The 19,211-nt window shown below is 41.2% G+C and overlaps 1 protein-coding gene across 1 annotated transcript; it reads left to right on the top strand.

Moving 5' to 3' along the window:
* Positions 1-16,484: 16,484 nt before the first annotated feature.
* LOC118235395 (insulin-like) lies at positions 16,485-18,854 on the top strand. Its single transcript, XM_035432654.1, has 3 exons — positions 16,485-16,517; positions 17,161-17,362; positions 18,592-18,854. The coding sequence occupies exons 2-3, from the start codon at positions 17,179-17,181 to the stop codon at positions 18,801-18,803; spliced, it is 396 nt and encodes a 131-aa protein (XP_035288545.1). The 5' UTR covers positions 16,485-16,517; positions 17,161-17,178; the 3' UTR covers positions 18,804-18,854.
* Positions 18,855-19,211: the final 357 nt, after the last annotated feature.

Below are 19,211 nucleotides of genomic sequence, written 5' to 3'. Positions count from 1 at the left end.
GCTTTTTTTTAAACTTTGTTTAGTAATTCGGGTGATTTCTGGCAGGGGAAAAAAAATGGGCTCGTCTAAATTTTGTCAGTCCTTGTTTTATGAAGAGCATTATGTAATCTTCCCTGGTTACACAAACTCTCCAAACATTGTCCTTTGTAAGTGTTGTTTAAAAAAAAAAAGAAAAAAAAAAAGATAACTCGGGGGTCAGCCATAACGGGTTTTAGGTTTGTTTGGACATTATTAAAAATGATAACTCGAGGTCGACCATTATGGGACCCGGGCTGCCCCGTCATTATTAAAAATGATAACTTGGGGTTGGTCATTATGGGACCCGAGTCACCCTGTCATTCTTTCAAATGACAACAGCGAATGTAATTTTAAGTGGACTGTCACCCTATCATTCTTAAAAATTATGATTAAGAGTCTGCTTTTTATGGGACCTCAGTGGCACAGGCATTCTTAAAAATGAGAACTGAGAGTCATTTTTCTGGACCTAGGTCACCAAGAGACCACTTCATTTCTTTTTCTTTTTTCACTTACAAACTGTTGACTTTCTCTCCTTCTACATTTTGTTTTTCTGTCTCTTAAGTTGTATTTATTTCTCTATTTTTAATCCATCTAGTTTTTACTGGAGTGTAACTGTTTTCCAGGTTTTAAGTTATATATTTTACTCTTTTTATTTTTTCCCCAGCATTTTCCGGTGGGTAATTGTGTTTAAATGCATCAATGATTGCAATGGGCACTAAGCCAAATAAAGATTGATTGACAGATTGATTCTATGACACTCTCTGATGGGGTCTCATGTGGTTTACTCAGGAAAGGATCTGGGATTCTCCTCCCTGAATGGATGCTAGGCTACAACATGGCAGGTGTGAATGACATGGTGCTAACTACGAGGAGGAATGAACTGTGTGCCACACTTTAAACAAAGTGTTTCTCCTAAAGGCTTCATATAGCATATTTAATGCCTTTGTAAAACATGACATAATGGCTTCATAAATCATACATAACCAAATGCCATGTTTCATAAAGGGTGATCTAACACCTTCTTATGCAACATGTTGCACCAAATGTGACATAACCAACAACTGTATTTCAAAGTATAAGAAACAGATCTCCTCAGGGTGTTCAGGGAACTGTTTCACTGGGAATTACATGGCAGCCGACACCTTTGTGGTGTTCAAAACCAGGACTGACACAGTATCAGATGGCCAAATAAAAAGCTTACGGGGGTTGAAGGCATGCTATCTCAACATGAAACATTCATTTTTCGTAGGTTTGAGGGCAGGATTTCGAGGTATAATCAAGACCGAGACTAGGGAGGGTCAAGAGCATTCGAGACCAAGTCCAGAGCAATCTGCAGGTTTGTGACCATTCAGGAGGTTGAGCAGTCGTCTGGCAACTGGGAGTTTGACAGTTTGATGTCCTTGAAGTGTCCTTGAGCAAGACACCTAACCCCCTATTGCTCCCAATGAGCCGGTTGGCGCCTGGCATGTCTGCCTTGTGAGTTTGTGTGTGTGTGTGTGTGTGTGTGAATGGGTGACTGAGACGTATTCTTTGTAAAGAGCTTTGTGCGATTGTTGCTAGAAGACATGCAATAGGAATGCAGTCCATGTATACTGAGCCACACGAATGGCATTTTGTTTCTGGGTAATCAGATGTTTCAACATTCCCTTTACTTCCTATTGGAATGTAAGGTGAAAAGTGTTACGTCTCCATCGGTTTTTAGGCGCAAAGCCAAATAGTATGCATTCAATATGTCGCAGGTCATACCTCAAAGCAAAGGAACATCTTTGGTTTGAGAGCAAAAATTAATAAATATGACTGATCTTATCAATACTGGAAAACTGACAATTGCCTTGCCAATTGAATTAAATCTTGCATGGGCACTCAGTTCAGCTTGGTAACAGCTGTTTATATATATATATATATATATATATATATTCTCCTTTCTTTAAGTATAAAATAAAAACCTACCCAATATTTGGCTGGCATCCAAAGTTCTGCCGATGCAATGTTCTGCCGATCACTATTAAATTTTTTTGGTCTTCTTCATTATTCAGTGTTTATTGATGTAATGTTGCCTAAGCTAGTAGAGTCTTATTCATCATCAAATTATTGTCCTAATGGTAACTTTAGCAAGGCAGACTAAACTGGCTTAAAAAGGTTATTAAAAAGTAACATAACTTTATTGAAGGCCTTCATATTACAGTAAAAAGACCTATTAGATGACATACACATTTCAGAACAGATAGTTGATACGTTTATAGTTTATTAAGATGAAATGTTTTAGACCACACAATTGTCATATTTATAGTTTTTTGGTCACAGCTTTACAGCCAAGACCAATTCCAAGACTAAGAAAAATTAAAAAAATCAGACTACCAAGCAAGACCGAGACCATCAAAAAGAGTAGACCATTGTCTTGAGACTGGTCTTGAGTGCTGCAGCCCTGGGGGGGAGTATCAGAGGTAAAGAGAAAACTCACGGAAAGCAGAGAAATTTTGATGAGCACCTTGTCCCACCACCCCTGCATACAGCTTCTTTGCTCCGTCTACACAAAGCGCAGCCATGGAAACGGAAATGCAATGAGACAGATGCACTGCATGAGAGGCAGAGGAAGATTTTGGAAGATATGTGATCTTCAAAACAGAAAGTGAAGAATGTGAGAAATCAAAAAAAGGGGAAAAAATAATGGTCACAATCATGGAATCCTATTATTACCATTAGTGTTATATCTTTGCACACATACACACATACTGTATACACACACACATATGCTCATGTACACACACACACACACACACATGCTCACACACACACACACATACACAAGCTCACACACACATGCACACATATATATGCTCACACATGCACGCACACACACACACACACAAACACAGAGCTTTTGATGATATTTGCGAGGAAGAAAAATAAATCCATTTTTCTCAAAAGATGCCCCTGGTCTTCACTGCAATTAAGTTGTGCACATAGCAGTGTGCTGTTTGTCATTCCGACAAACGCAGTAATTCTCGATGATGAACACATCAGCGGTGTGTACCTGCGGTAAACAGCCAAAGACAATTCCCTGTTTCCCCCTGGGGTGACTAATACCATAGATGGAGAAAAACAAGCAGACTTTTTTTCAAAATCTAGGAAGCCAATCAATTATTGGTTGGCCTGCTCTTTTGAGCCAAGTCCCAATCAAAATGGAGTCTTTCCAAAGTCTCGGCACTTTCACTGTTCAAAGTGCCGAACTCTCAGATGATAAAACCGCAGTGTAATCCATCGCTGACTGTAAAGAGATGACTCTCCTGAGCACTATTCCCCAGTGGATCCAAACAATTTCTAATCTTCTTATGAAGTCAACAGCTGAAAGGACGATTACTAGACTTACAGGGAATGAAAAAGAGCCATTTTGCCTAGTCAGGACTTTTCGTTTCTTTCATTTCCCCGTAGAGTTTATACTTTATAAGTATACGTATCAGCATTAAAATAACTAGCACGATGCTGAAGTACTTGAGTGGAGTATTGTCTATTAACCTTTAAACAATGAGTCCCCTCCCATTCAGGATTATCACATTGGGAACAGTCATTTATGTATTCATTTACACTTCTTGGTGTCTGCATGCCATGGTTCAGAAGGCTGCATTGTACACAAGCATGCTTGATACAGTGCAGGTCATAAAAGAGACCACTGGCACCTTGCAGGTGGGTTGACTCAAACACAGTTGTCAATAAAGAGAGAGAGAGAGACAGAAAGAGAGACAGACAAACAGAGACAGACAGAGAGAGAGAGAGAGAGAGAGAGAGACAGACAGACAGAGAGAGAGAACAAACAAAATGCAGACTCAGTATTACCGAACCGTGGGGGGTGGGGTGGTGTGTGTGTGTGTGTGGGGCGGGTGTTCTGCCTGCCTGCCTGTTCCAGATTAACACCATCAGACAGGCGCCACTGTAATGGCATCTTATTAGAGAGTGTCCCAGAAAGGCCACGTTCCGCAGTCTCCCTCTATCCCCCTTGAGCTCTCCTCTACCGCTCACCAGAGAAAGGCTGCAGTGCTTTATCACAAGGTCTTCAGCAGCAAAACGCACAAAATAAATATACGATCAGGAGGATGACTTTCATAGTAACAATAACCACAGTCAGCATCGTCATCGAAAGGTTCCGCTGCATTATCACACAAGGTCTTCCTGCATGTGTTTTCGCAGACTTCATTGTGCTGCTGCCATTTTGTACCATATCAAGGCCTCAGCAACATAAACAAAATGCACACAATAAATAGACAATCACGATGATGACTTCATAGTAACAGTAACCATTGTCATCATCATCAGCACCGTTACTGACATCAGCATCAACACAAACCTCATAGCATTCATCATTGACATTAAGAGACATGGACACGTCCCATCTCTCTTCTCTCCATGCAGTCCTCAGACTCACATACTAAAAAAACTGACTCTCAACAGTGCAACCCACAGGTCCTGTGCAGAAATTACAAGCGTAAATGCTTCAAGACGAATTATATCTTAAGAGATGAAAAAAGAAGAAAAGAAGCCTGTTTCCTTATAGGTGAGACAGGTGAATTGATTCGATGATTATCCCGGCACATCGTGTCGCCGACTCATGTTTATTGCGCTGTCCAATCTTCTTTATGCTCTTCATTACGGGGCATAAATAATGTACATAAATATGTTGGCACTGTCTGACACATTGTAATATTGCCAAATAATGTCCCTGGAGACTGCAGTTATCCATTTCTTCCGTGAATGATGGTCTAAGTTTTCTCCCGCAGCCTCCCTCCCCAGTAGCACTCTCTCTCTCTCTCTGTGAGGACGGCAGCATTAATTTTTGAGCTCACTGTATCTTTCCTTACCCAACACATAAACATTCATCTGCTTAATGGCCAAAATGACCCCGTTCATCACATAACGGTAAAATGAATTCGGTAATAAAACACTAATAAAAGCATTTATTTTACAGTCTGATTTAACAAATCCTGGTGACAAAAATGGAACGCATGCCCCCCTAGAGTTTAATCTATTTTGTCGATCAGTATTTCCTACTTCTTTACCTTCTATTTTTATCATAGTTGCAGGATAATAATGTAGATTCGTACTCCTCAGATGAATGATCTTTTTGTCATTTTACACATAGGACTCATAAAAGACATTAGAATTGCAAAAGCTCTCAATAAAAAGACAAACAAGGCTAGAGCTTATAAAATATTTGAAATACCGGGCAAATCTCATTTCGTAAAAGGCAGTCATTTATTAATTTGCTGATGGAACAATTACCACTGAATCGTTAAATGTTTTGCCGAGTTCCATTTTATAAAGCGTCTTACTTTTTAAAACTTTTGTTAACCCTTGTGTTTCTATAGGCTGGTTTTCCCATCGTTTGCACAATCACACACTCTTACTAATTTATGCTATGTTGCATCTAGGATCGACTATCATTTCCTCTTTTAGATATGACTATTTGGATATTCTGACTCTTCTCACACTCTCAGCACACCAACATTCAGCAGTCCTGATTCTCCAAATAATATATCCCAGAAAGTGTGGGTGTGTACACAGTAAAATGTCCAGTGTTAAATCAATTCCTGCAGACTAGACATGGTCCCAAATCAACTCATCTGTACTCTGTTAGAGTTGAATTAATACTAGTCATTTTACTGTGTATATTCATAAAGGGTTGGTTTTAGGTGGCCTAGAGCCTGTCTGAATAGAACGATAAGCTGATTCAGAATACGTTTCTCAGACCTGCTGAAGATCTGTTTGCTCACACGGGTGGGCAGGAGTCACAGTGATCCTGCTGAGCTTGATGGTAGTTAAGCTGTTTTATATGTTTCATATGTGAAAAATCCGGCTTCTGAGAGACTCATCCTCACGTTTCTCCTCTGTGTGGACACACACACACACACACACACACACACTATGGGATGCAAAACAAGAAATATATGATACCAAATGTAGATTAATAATAGCACAGGCATTTATTTGGGCATCCCTTTTAGTGTTCATTGAGACATACTTAATGCAATCCAAATTAAATTCTAATCATATCAAATCTGATTTGTTTATTTATTTTTATTATATTAATACCTCGATAGATTGGCGGCCTGTCCAGGGTGTATTCCTGCCTCTCGCCCAATGCACACTGGGATAGGCTCCAGCACCCCCCGCAACCCTGCTCAGGATAAGCGGGTATAGATAATGGATGGATGGATGGATGGATACTAATACCTTTGATGTGAATATAAGCAGTGACATATTTAAATATAGGTGCCAGACCAGTTTTAGTACAGGCATGTGTTAGGTCAGCTTCCTGTGCTGTGCTACAAAACAACAATGTGCATTTCAGAATACACTGCGCCTCTGTTAGTTTAGGAACCCGCTGTGAGGGCTGTTTTCCTCATCTCTGTCTCCATCACAGAATGATCAAATTAAAGCAAGATTCCCCAGAACACATTCTTCATCCTGCCTTGCCCTTGAAAAATATGTTTACAAGTAAATGAAGTCGCAACAGGACTTAATCCATTTCGGAAATTACACAGCGGAAGAACACACCAGCCCCCTCAGGAGACTTGAACAAAGACTGTTCTGTTGAATAAAACTCTGAAACAAATAAGTGGTCTGACTGAATCCAAATCCAAATAGACACAATGAAATGAAGCTCAATAGCCTCTTTCACGTCCTGGGCAGTTTAATGACAGTAAATCTCTACAATTAAGGTTGTCCTGAAAGTAGACAGAAAGGTAACTGAGGACAGTGTTAGAATGCCATTTTAATGACAATTTCCCTAAGTTATAGGGCAGAAGATGTATTAAGAGTGAATCGACTTTTGTAAGTGGAAGGTTTCTATCACTTTATATGGATTTGTACCAAGTTACTCACCATTAGTGAAATTCAAGGTCAAATATGTCTGTTTTAGGCCTTCATTTGTTATATTTGATAATAATACATGGCCTGAGAGGTCAGGAAGGCTTCTAGCTTTCCTTTCACTTGAGAGCACGGTTATCATCTCGATTTCTCCTGGTTTCCCCGATCTGAAGTTCTTAACTCTCACCTTGATCTTCAGCAGAGGATACAGACATATAGCCTTTAAATACAGGCCTGCAGGGCCCAATGACAAAAAGGTCATCAAGCCCTGACTACTACACAGTTACACAACAAATAATCCCGGGGACCTGGGGATCGATGGGTAAGTCACGCGCTGATACGGCAGTGAAATTGGCTGAAAAACGGAAAACATTACTCCCAGGTCAGATGTTTTTCCTTCATCGCGCTGTTGTCAGTAAAGGTTTCGAGAAGGGGCCTGGCTACTGCATCACCTAAATGGCAAACGTCAAATAAAATGAAAGAGAAAAATGTATTATGTAGCACACTTTGCTAAGTTTTTTGGCAGAATGTGCTTTATTGAATTTCTGGGCCTAAACCCCCCACAAAAACACGCCAGGCCTGGCAGTGGTAAGACAATAGCAAGAAACCCTGAAGGTAACCAGACTAGACTTCATTTTATTTCCATATGGGACAGTAAACAGAAGCTAAATTGCTTTCCAGGGCATGGTGGTCCATCAGCAGAGCAGCGTGATAGGCTAATAACCTGTCGTACCGGTTAGCAGCGATCAAGCACTGTACACATTCAGTTTTTTTTGGCTGGCTTACCAGTCCTGCTTGCTTTAGCCTACATATCTCACTAGTGCCTTCGCTGCCAGCAAAGTTTCTGCTATTTCTTGGATGGTGTCTCTAAGTTCATTGAGATCAGTCTTCTTGAAATCATAGGTCAAAACAACATTGCAATCCCACAGTATGCGACCAGTGAGCTTTTTATCTGTTGCCAGAACGAGGTCATAATATTTCCACAACAAAGCCATTCCTGACTCATTTAGAATTTGAAGAAGTTGAAGTTGAAGTTGAAATTTTCATTTAATTTCATCCACTGCAAAGTTAGACACAGACTAGAAAGAAAGGGCGCGTGTGCAAAACAAATTAAAAGAAGTTTGTTTCTTCAAACAAAAATGCATTTAATACATAAAATAATAATTCATTTTCAACGTAGTAGAAAACGAACCCAAACCCAAACCAAGCCGGAAGTTGTATGTGATAAAAACGACCTGAACCCGGCCTGAAACCAGACGCTCTGTCGGGCACAGTCACTTTCGCATCATCTTGAAGACCTTTAGGGGAGCCTGTCCTCCACTGGCCAGCTGAGGGTGTTGGGTTTCCCAGACAACAGCATGGTCAAGTTCTCTTGGGGCATGTCTGCTGCAAGGCCAGAAATGTCATGCTTTCTATCACTTCTTCTCAATGTACGGCTTGGTCCACCCGCATGGGCATGCACTGCCACCAACAGGATAAGAACAACGGGGGTCATGAGGGAAATATGCAGTGCTCAGTCATTTGTAAAATACTGAATCTGACTGAAACATATATTAAGATTATGGCTGTATGAGCTGCTATCTTTAAACACTGCACAACGCAAGAGAAATGTGAATAATTAATTGAGCTGTAAATCTACAATGATACATTGCACAAAATGTTCTGGTTACATGTTTTAATGATCGTCACATATTTATTAATGATGCCAACAATTAACTTTAGAAGGAAAGACTAACAGGGGTGTGACATTATTAAATAGGCTACGTGATGAAAATATGAAGGAGCACAGAACTCGTGGTGTGATGATCGTCATAATGTCAGATTTGCAATTTAGGTGTAGTGGCGGGGGTTTGTAACACACATGGGAAATCATTAAGGACAAATTGTCTTTAGCGAAACCGATGCTGGCTGCCACGGGAGAACAATAAAGGGTTCAATAGTGACACCTTTACGGGAGTGTGCCTGTGAAGATGCCGTCAGGGACATATGGCGGATCTGGCGACTGAGCCGCTGTCAGTACCCGCCGTGCCAGGATGCCGAGGATGGGCCACAGCGGTGCCAGCTCAAATCCTCCACCCTCGCCACCGCCAGAGAGGAAGAGGAGGCAACCATGAGACACGCCCCTCACCTGCAGGACCAATCAAGAAGTGGAGGACTGACAATGGACAGGCGAGACTCCCATGGGACTGTGGTGACTTGGAATTCACAGTGTAATAGTTTGGAACCCACCATATTAGCTTTGCTGTGAACGGTGGGTTTACCTTGGCAACAATAGCAAGGCTTCAGCTCTATGTGTGACAGTGTAGTATAACGGGTCACTGCCGTTGTACCCTTGAGCAAGGTACTTAACCTGCATTTCTTCAGCATATATCCAAATGTATAAATGGATGCCATGTAAGAGTTGTGTAAGTCGCTCTGGATAAGAGTGTCTGCTAAATGCCTGTAACGTATGTGTTGACTGCAACTTCACAAAGACGTCTTGCGACAAAGGGAGAAAAAGTGCTACTTAAAGGAAATTATAGAACAGATTCATTAGGCACGTCTGTGTAGTTTATATTAGCTAGCTAGTTATTATCATTAATGGCGTGAGTCAATAAAGTGCTCATTTATGTATGTGGAAATGTAATTAAATGAAAAGCCGGAATGCGGCCTGTGTTGTATGGAAGTTGAATATGCTTTATTACTTTAAGCTCATCTTTAAAAAATTATGGTGCCGTACAAATGTGAATTCAAACAAATGTAAACAATAGGATGTGCCATTGACATAGCCCTTTCATAGCTCATAGATAGGGTATCTGTTTTGTCTGTATCACATGACGTACAGCAATTTAAACTTGTATTTCAATTCTTATCTTGTAGGGGGCTTTGTAGGCAGGGGCACTGGGGCGTGTAAATGGCCACCCGCCACCCACCTTCGAATCCCTCCCTTTTGTTTTAAGATTAGTAAGTCTCTCTGTTTAGCTCTGATAAATCACTGTCATAAATAAACTATTTCTGAATGAATTGTGTCATGTGACCACCCACCCACCTGATCTACTTTAACCTTTAACCCACCCCCCCCCCCCCCCCCCCCCCAATAGTCACACTGCACACAGGCAGACTTTTAATTTATTTTATACAACTTGAAATTCAACAATAAATTACACAAAGGAAATAATAATAGACCGGCTATTAGCAAACGAACAACCATCAATTAAAGTCTGAGCTTGACATTGAGAGGGAAAAGATTCAAAATTTAACAGATTCATTCTTAAGTGTAAATATTCCACGAGAAAAAGTGGATAATCCCCAAATACTTGCATTTGTAAAGCTTATAATAAAAGGCAATTCCAAATAAAGTTCTTCTTAGGGCCCCCAAATGCTATGATAAAACTCAAAGGGGTAGTTGTTGTTTTACTACAGAGTAAGATTCAAAGTAAATCAGTATTTAAGCCCCAATTTGTGGAAATGGAGATGAATTTGAGACCATGATGCTAACAGAGCTCAAGGTATTCTTCGGGAATTGGAGGGTTTGGCGATATAGTTGCCACAAAAGTCCAGTTGACACAAATGGGTGGTTTAAAAGTCTTGATGTCAGACCCCAGGAAACCAACAATGAAAACTGAAGAGCACACAATGCACTGGTAGTACAGCCTGAATCTACTCAGAAATAAGACACATTTCTGTCATCCAGCTCACAAATTTCTTTTGTCAGAAAGACAGTCAGAACTGAAATGTTATGTAATCGCTGTCATTTTTATTGCACGTATTTCCGACTGCTCCAAACAAAAGCTAACCCCTCCCAGTACAACATTTCAAATTACTGCGGTGCGTCCATCTGACGAAAAGGCTGTTAACATTTTGTAGGTCGAGGTGGAGATTGAGTATTTGTATGTTCATGGAGTACAGGAAAGAATATGAACAAAAACAAACTGGGGGCCATAATTATAATGCAGCTATGTATGAAGCTATACCCTATATTTGATCACAGTATAGAATATCTTATTGGAATAGTTCATGCTAACAGCTAACTTGATTTTTGTCTAAATCTGTGGTGAGCAAAATAAGCTAATTCTGGCAGCACTATAGTTTCTAGGCTATACACAGATGTAATGTATCTTATCAATGCAGACATTTTTACTAAAGGTTATATGGATCCTTAATTATGTGATCCTAGCAAGCCATACATTCAGAAGAAGAAGAAGTGGTTGTAATGTCTAATTTTCTGATTTGCAGCAGACATCCCCTACAGTGCATTTCTGCTACTTAGATGACTGTGTGGTCATGGTAAAAACCCTTTTTATCTCCTTGGATCCTCTTTAAAACCCTCATGGATGTCCATGTCACACCCAAAAAATCCAGTGTAAACTGTGAGTGTTTATCTGAGGGAATGGGAGCGGGTCCAGTGATGCTCCCGCTGATCTCTGCCTATCGACAGACTGGCGCTTGATGCCTCCCACATCGATCAACCGACCCACCTTCCTTGCCCCTATCCCCCAACCCCCCAAGCTGCAAAACCCATTAATCTCCGCTTGATCCACATCCCACTAATCCCTCAAACCGTCAGCCTTCCCCTCTGCCAGCGACGTCCCATTCAAAACAGCCCAATGCAAAAACAGTTCTGAGGGTCGAAGACCTGGCTTCACCCCACTCCCAATTCCTCTTGACCAATCGCCATCACAGTGTCAAAAAAAAAAAAAAAACCAGAAACCCCCCTTGAGAGTGCCATTCAGTCTCAGCTTCCTTCCACACTGGCGCACAGCACAGGCAGTTTCCGCCAGGTTTTGAATAATAAATAAATAAAGTTTTGTTCAATTACTGTACAATCGATGGTGTCTTGCACACCACCTCCCCGGTGGTGCCTTGCCACTTTGCCCTGATCGCTCTGCTTGGTCTGATCTCTGCCGTGGTCCATTAGCCATTTTTGTCCTCCCAGGGTAGAAATCTATCAAAAACCCTTTTGCGTCAAAGCAGCTTGGCCCAAAAAAATCACATGCGGCCATTTTGGCTCTTAGGAGTGAATTGTTACTGGCTCTGCTCTGTTTCTGTTTAGGCCATGTTGACATGTTAGGCCCAGCTCTATTCTTCTTTTCCAGGAATATGATTTGACATTGCTGAGACAGAATGCAAAGCTTTCCTGCTGTAGTTTAGACTTTGCCAGCAACGTTTGCTCCTAGACAATGAGCAAGCAATGCACATGTACGTATGAAATCGTTTTCAATATCCGATAGAATTCATTTCCTGTCACAGTTTATGTCATAACAAACAGAGAAAAGTGAAAATTCCGGGAGTCGGAAAGTACATGTAAAAGTCCCACCCTGGGTTTCTTCCGCCCATGAAATCAGCCAGCTGATTTCACTAATTAGTTCTAAATTCCTGGCAATAAAATTGTACTAATTAACAAATCTAAATGATTGGAACAAAATACCGTGGAGGACTTTCACTTTCTGAACTTGCATTTTCTACCTTTGTAAAGAACAATTACAAAAGACAATGTACCCTCTCTAGTTACTTACTGGAATCTTTAGATGACAGATAAGTTACATCACATTTTTTTTGGCAGATGTTTTTTATCCAAAGCAACGTACAATAAGTGCATACCAAAGGTCATTGGAACAGCTACAGAGCACAGGTCCGATAAGATACAATTCTCATTAAGTATCAGTTATCCATAGCCATGAACATCAGGTCTAGTTCATGCAGTAAGCACAGGCTAAGTCAGTAAAGTTACAGCAAATCAAACTAGAACTGAGGCACAATTGCAAGAGATATGATAAAGAGTTATAACATCAAGATGATAGTACAAGTACAACACAAAAGTGTTAGATGAAACACAAGTATGACATGAAAGTGCTAGAAGATCAAGATACAAGAGATATAAGACAGTTATCTGGGATTGGGTGTACCCCTGCGGCAGAGTAGTGTTTAAATTAGTCAAGGTACAGTCAGAAGAGATGTGGAAAGAAAATGGGGTTCATAGAGGAGCTCATTCCACCACTGGGGAGCTAGGGTCGAGAAGCTCCGTGACCGAGACGAGCGAGAGCCATTCACCCAGATGGCAGGAAGTGTAAATCGCCTCGCTGCAGCAGAGCAGAGTGGTCGAGCCGGCTTGTATGGTTGAAGTATGACTTGTAGGCAGGCGGGGGCTTTCCTGTTGGCTGCTGTGTAGCCCAGATTTAAGAATTTGAGCCTGATCCTGATGGTGACCAGTAGCCAGTGGAGTGACCGCAGCAGGGGATTGACTTGCGAGAACTTAGGAAGGTTGAAGACAAGTCTTGCAGCAGCGTTCTGGACAAGTTGTAGGCAGCTGACCCTAAAGGAAAAAGTTAGTATAATGTTTTGCTTGTAAACAAGAATGGATCTTCTCCCTGCTACTTCTGGGCTCTGGTCCAGCCCTACAGCCTAGCACAGACACTCTGTTCAGTCAATGCAGGTTACCTCACAACTCCACCTGTGCAGGGATCCAGTGGAGACTCAGAATCACAGGTCCTTTCTGTTCTGGCACCAACATGGTGGAACTACGGCCCTCTGCCACAACCAAAACAGCAGAGCGACTCACCCTCGCCCACCACAGACTGGAGACCCATCTTTTCAGAGACTGCCTGGACTAAACACTTACCTTACCCGGCTGTAATCCTCCAATAAAATTAAAACCTCCCTAACCTTTACTTACCCGGCTCTGATTGCATTCACCTTAGCGCTGATTGTGTGGACAGCAGTCGTTTCTCTGAAGAGTTTTGAAGTTCAAAGCACTTTTGTAAATTGCTCTGAATAAAAGAACCTTCTGAATCATGGAAATTCTATCTTAGCCTGACATTCGTACTGTTGCAGCCCACCGTGAGATGTGAAATGTGTTTATTCTTAATGTCACTTTCCTGTTCGTGTTACGGCCTGTAGCTGAGATACAGCTCTGAGAAATTGCATATTAGAGAAACATGTACCCAAGTAAAGAGTCAGGAATAAAGAGGTTAACGTGACCGTTTAAACGCTGCATTAGTACAGAAGTTTTAGCACCGAATTAGTGATGTATATGCCAAACACACGTTCTCCATGAATTGCATCTTTATAGCTTGTACAGGAGGAGATCCGACAAGCTCCACACACAGACTTGTATATACCAGTAGATCACACACACACACTCACACACACCCATTCACATGTGCACACACACACACGTGTGCTCACACGCTCACACACACACACACACACACATTAACCACCCTCTCCTTACTGCCCTCCAACCCAGACACACACACACTCTCTGCAGTTTAATGATTACTAAAGATTACTCCGTAAATCAGCTGGGATTTCACAGTGAAATAAAAAGTTGTGTTCTAAAGGCAGTGTGTGTGTGTGGGGGGGGGGGGGGGAGGGGGCGGTTAGTGCTGTCAAATCGTCCTTTCTTATTTCTATTTGTTGTTTTTGGGTCAATCTGGATGGTCTGAGACCCAATGTCATGACATTACACCCTTTGATACAACCATTACAATCTTTGATGAGCACTTTCATGATTGACAGCTCATAAGTCACAGTTTGCTTGTTCAATATTCACTTATCTAGATAGTTATTCCTGTCTCTCAATTGTCAGTTTTAATGTTTGTTTTTTTTTTTTTTTTTTTAACTATAAAACTCATTAACTTCCTCACTTTCCCTTGCATTTTCAGTCTAACAGTCACTGGAGCTAAAATTAAAATTGACCTTTATGCACCTTCTACGTACTGTTCTGTGCCTTTGTAAACTTAAGCAACCATTAAAAATTCTTATCCAATAATTTTAATAAATTTCAGCGGCTAATAAATGAATAATGTTGTATCTGTGTGTAAATTGAAAAAATACCTGTTAAATGTCATCACTCTAGATTAAGTGCTAATTCTTTATGGTTGAATTGTATAGCCTAGGTCTGACCTAAAAAGAATAATGGTATCCTAGTTTCCTGCAATAAATTATCACAACTCGTGGGTCCTTTTGCTCAAGAAATGTTTTAACGAATGGCCCATTGAACCCCATCCATCAGCAGATGTACCTGATAGTGAAGTGGAGAATGTGACTGAATGATCATGTGGAGCAAGGGGGACGCCTGCTGGTGATTCATGTCACTACACACAGGTAATTTGGTGCTTTTGGATTTCAACATTAGCACTTGAATGGGGAGAAATATTGCCCTGCGCTAGGCTTGGTGTATTACACGTGCCACAGATTTTTCCTCACTCCAGTGAAACATCAGGTTAAAGTAGGCCTACTCCACATTCAAGTTGTTTCAACTGCATGGTAACACACAAATTTTCATTTGACAGCAGTTGGAAAGGAAATACTAAATCAAAGGAAATGTTCCCCTGAAACTCAAAAATGTGATAAAGTGATTTGATTTTAGACAACATTTTACAGGTAATTACAGGTATGAAGATTTTAAGAAAAAAAAGGTTGAACCTATTTAACTCCAGATGTGAGTATCACAGAGACCTGGAACATTTCTTCAATGCAATTGAACCAAGACAGTTGTATGATTTAGGATGCTAACTTATATTATATTCAAATTTTGGTAAGAATAAAGTGCCACATGCTCAGACTCGAGCATGTAGACAGTGCTCTACAGGCTACGCTGCGAGACACCCCCTCACGTTTTATTTCGGTTACTCTATGTCATGCAATCTATGAGCTGGGCTAAACCGTAAACCAATTGCTTTCAATTTTATGCTGGCAAGTGTTTGTCATTGCAACACGAAGAGCTTAGGGTGAGGGAGAGTGGTAAGGCTGCAGCAACAGCATGACTAATTGCGGACCCAGTTCCTTCACGTATTTGTTCTCCAACGTTGCCACTGCTTTCAGTTTAATTCTTCCTGTTGTATTTTCTCAGATTTGTTACGTCAGTTCGCTAAAATGCCCATGTCCCTATCTTACGCTTCCTGCAGAGATTTATGACGTCTCCGGTCGAATGCTTAATCTTGAGTTTTACTTCTCTGACCTCGTTTCTGAAATCCACTTCAGCAATTTTCATTGTGTTTCTTTCTTCTTATAGGTAGTCTCATTATTAGGATATTACGTATTTCTAAAGAGCAGTAGTTGCATTTTACATGAGAACAACATGTCCCTGGCTAACCTCTAGGCCTACTAAAAAAAAAGCAAAACATTTTGTAATCAGTAAACAAGATAATGTTTTCAAGGCAACCAAGACTTTTCAAGAAAGTATCTGAAGAAACGTCAGATTCCCTCTTCTGCAAACACTCCCCGGTATTAAGCAAGACAAATTTACTTAGAACACACTCACTAGCCATATGCTGCTACACACAGCCCACTTAAATTGTTGAGCACCATTTACTTTTTTTGTGGCTAATTCTAGGTGGCCACAGTGCACGATGGTCGGTGTCCAGCATGCTTGTGTCTTCTGGTCTGGTGCTCTCCAATGGTGACGACAACCGTTAATATGACTGAGCAGTGCAAACAGGTTTAACGAAGCGTGGGATTGGATCGCGACTTTCTGCTTTTGATTTTGCTTCTTCATTCTTCCCCCCACCCTTTTTTTTTGTTTTCCGCTGACCGAGTCAAAAACTGTATCGCCAGAGATGGAGGGAGGGGTATAAAAATGGTACGTCCTAGCAGTTAGGTCCTCACCATCTTCTCTACCAACATCTACCCACCTTCCACCAACTCTGCAGGCACAGGTACATTTCAGGAACCTCTGTGTGTTGAGTCTCTGTTTTCTGTGGTTAAACAGGACTTTTGTTTTGCAAGTTTACAAGATGGGCTTTAAACTCCAGCTAGTCATCATTGTGCTGGTCTTGGATCAGGTGCATATTTCAGCCTGGATAAGATTAATTTCTGGACAAGAGGAAATCTGATAAGTACTCCTACTCCGAGGCACTTTTACAAATATGGGCCCATATCTTGAATTTTTGAGATTTGACATCCTGGTTTTCTGTCAGCTAGTTCACATCAAGAGACCTGTTCCGTTGCTGTAATGCTACAGTGCTGCCTTTGAAAATGCCTAAAGCCCAAATCACAGCCCCACTCAGGAAGAAGAAAAATCTTGGTGCAAATGGAAGCAGAGCTTCCAGAAATGGAAAAAAATATTTTCCCTCTTAAAATGTGCTGTTTATATTCCCATGTCTAATATTGATCAATGATATAATGAAATAATGACATGTTACCGTATGTGTCCATGTACTAGTATGTGAAACCGTCACTAGTCTGTAGTCTGTTATACATGCTGAATTGAGGAAAGTAAATGGCTGTGTTTTGGCCATTTGAGCATTGGCTAGTCATTTTAGGAGGACTTGAGATATAGTGTGCCCCCCCCCCCCCCAGCTCCAGCTGTCCGTCATCATGGCATCCTGCCTGCCAGTAATCTCTCTACTGGTGCTGCTCATCCTGTCCAGTCCCGGGGTCCATGTCGCGTCAACCCAACACCTGTGTGGGTCTCACCTGGTTGAAGCCCTCTACCTGGTGTGCGGAGATAATGGGTTCTTCTTCAACCCCAAGACCAAGCGGCACCTGGACCCTCTGCTGGGTAAGCTGGGAGGGGTCCAAAAACAGGCGTCCATGATAAAGTGACTGTGTCTGAATTTTTAATCTGTGATGGGCAGTATGCGTAAAAATATGCTTCATGCTATATTCCAACCAAACTGCGGGATTGTCTTAAGATACTCCACCCTCGCAGCCACGCTCATGTGTCATTTTTGCTGTTGAAGGAAGACACAAGCAAAGTTGTGCCTCGTTTTTAAAGCAAAGCCACAAAATGTTTGTCCGCTTTCTGAAATATTTGCTCCAGAATATACTCAGCTAGAAGTCAAGTATAATTTCCTTGGATTTTAAGTACACTACATTTATATTAGAGAAAAATGCCTACTAAAAAACTTTATTATGGAATGTACTCAACGAGCCTACTCAATAGTTGGAAATTGAAAGCACTGGACTTCTGGAACACTGACTTAGAATAAAAAACATTCCAAAATACTCTTTAAAGAGTTTTAAAAAAACAACTACTTGTTAACTGTTTGGAATGCCCATGTGTGATTGCCTGTCTGACCACTGCACTGCATTGCATCAATTGTGAAAAGCATGTGGCAGCATGCAAGGCTGCCAAAAACTCCACTGCAGCCCTCAATCCACCAACTGAGCTGCAGCTGTCCCGTCAGAGGACTGCACAACTTATACAGCCACCGCAAACAGATTCCCAGCCAATCAAAGGAGTCGACACTACAGAGTGACATTGGGGGATAACCCTGAGGATCAAAACAGTCCATCCTTGGCTGAAATCATGGAATCTTTTGGTCAAACCAAACCTCGACACCCCCATCCTCAACCTTAACTCTATCCTAACCCTCCTAGGCTGACACCATGGCCAGTTATTTTGTCTAAACCAACACCACTACACCCCCACCACTCCTTTTAAATTCTTTCCACAGTCATTGAGGGTTGAACTCCAAAATTTGTATGCATCACTGGAATATAGCTGGATGTACCAGTGACCAAGGCAGGAATCTAGATGTCTAGAGAGGTGGAAATCTAGGTTGAGACATAAGCAGACTAGGATAACCCCAAGGTAGCTCAGGCTTTACTCATATTTAGCCTGGCTACATTCTAGTTGGCTAGAAAACTTTCAGTGTTCAACTAAATGTATCAGGGTTCTCACCTGAATGCCTAGACAACGTTTCACCTAGTAGACTTTTTCCTTTTATATCATTTTTCCCCCTAATAACTCTGGAGATCAATTAGTGTTTTATTTTCTCCCTGCAGGATTCCTCTCTCCAAAATCAGGCCAGGAGAATGAGGTGGACGATTTCCCCTACAAAGGCCAGGGGGAACTGAAGGTGAAGAGGGGCATCGTGGAGCAGTGCTGTCACAAGCCCTGCAACATCTTCGACTTACAGAATTACTGCAACCTCCGGCCCTCAGCAACCAAAGCCACGCTATTAAACCAAGAGCCTCTTCTTTCTGAAAGCATTTAATGTCAATCACTTTGTGTTACATGAAAAGAAAGAAACAAAAAAAGCTAAATATTTTCCCAGTTTCTCTTTTGCAAAAAAAAATAAAATAAAGTATCATTAAATTAATTTTTAAGAACATTTTTTATTTTACTTCATTTCATTTGTTACCTGAGTGAACGTTACAATGTCGCAAAGCTGAATCATCGACACAAACTCCACATCTATGACTTTCCATCACACCTGAATTACAGACCCAGGCCATCCAGTGGAATCGCTTTAACAGGCTTCATTGTAGTGAGCAAAACAAGAAACCACGCTATTTCCACCACAGTAACCTCCACCAGGATCTGACTGAAGGCTACAGTGCTGATGTATACGCCTATTTTTCAGTCAAGCATTTAAACATCATGTGATTAAATGCAATTTAAT

Source organism: Anguilla anguilla, chromosome 9 (genome assembly GCF_013347855.1).
Source record: "Anguilla anguilla isolate fAngAng1 chromosome 9, fAngAng1.pri, whole genome shotgun sequence".
NCBI lineage: Eukaryota > Metazoa > Chordata > Actinopteri > Anguilliformes > Anguillidae > Anguilla > Anguilla anguilla.
Note: the sequence above shows the minus strand (reverse complement) of the source record. Positions and strands in the feature narration are given on the sequence as shown.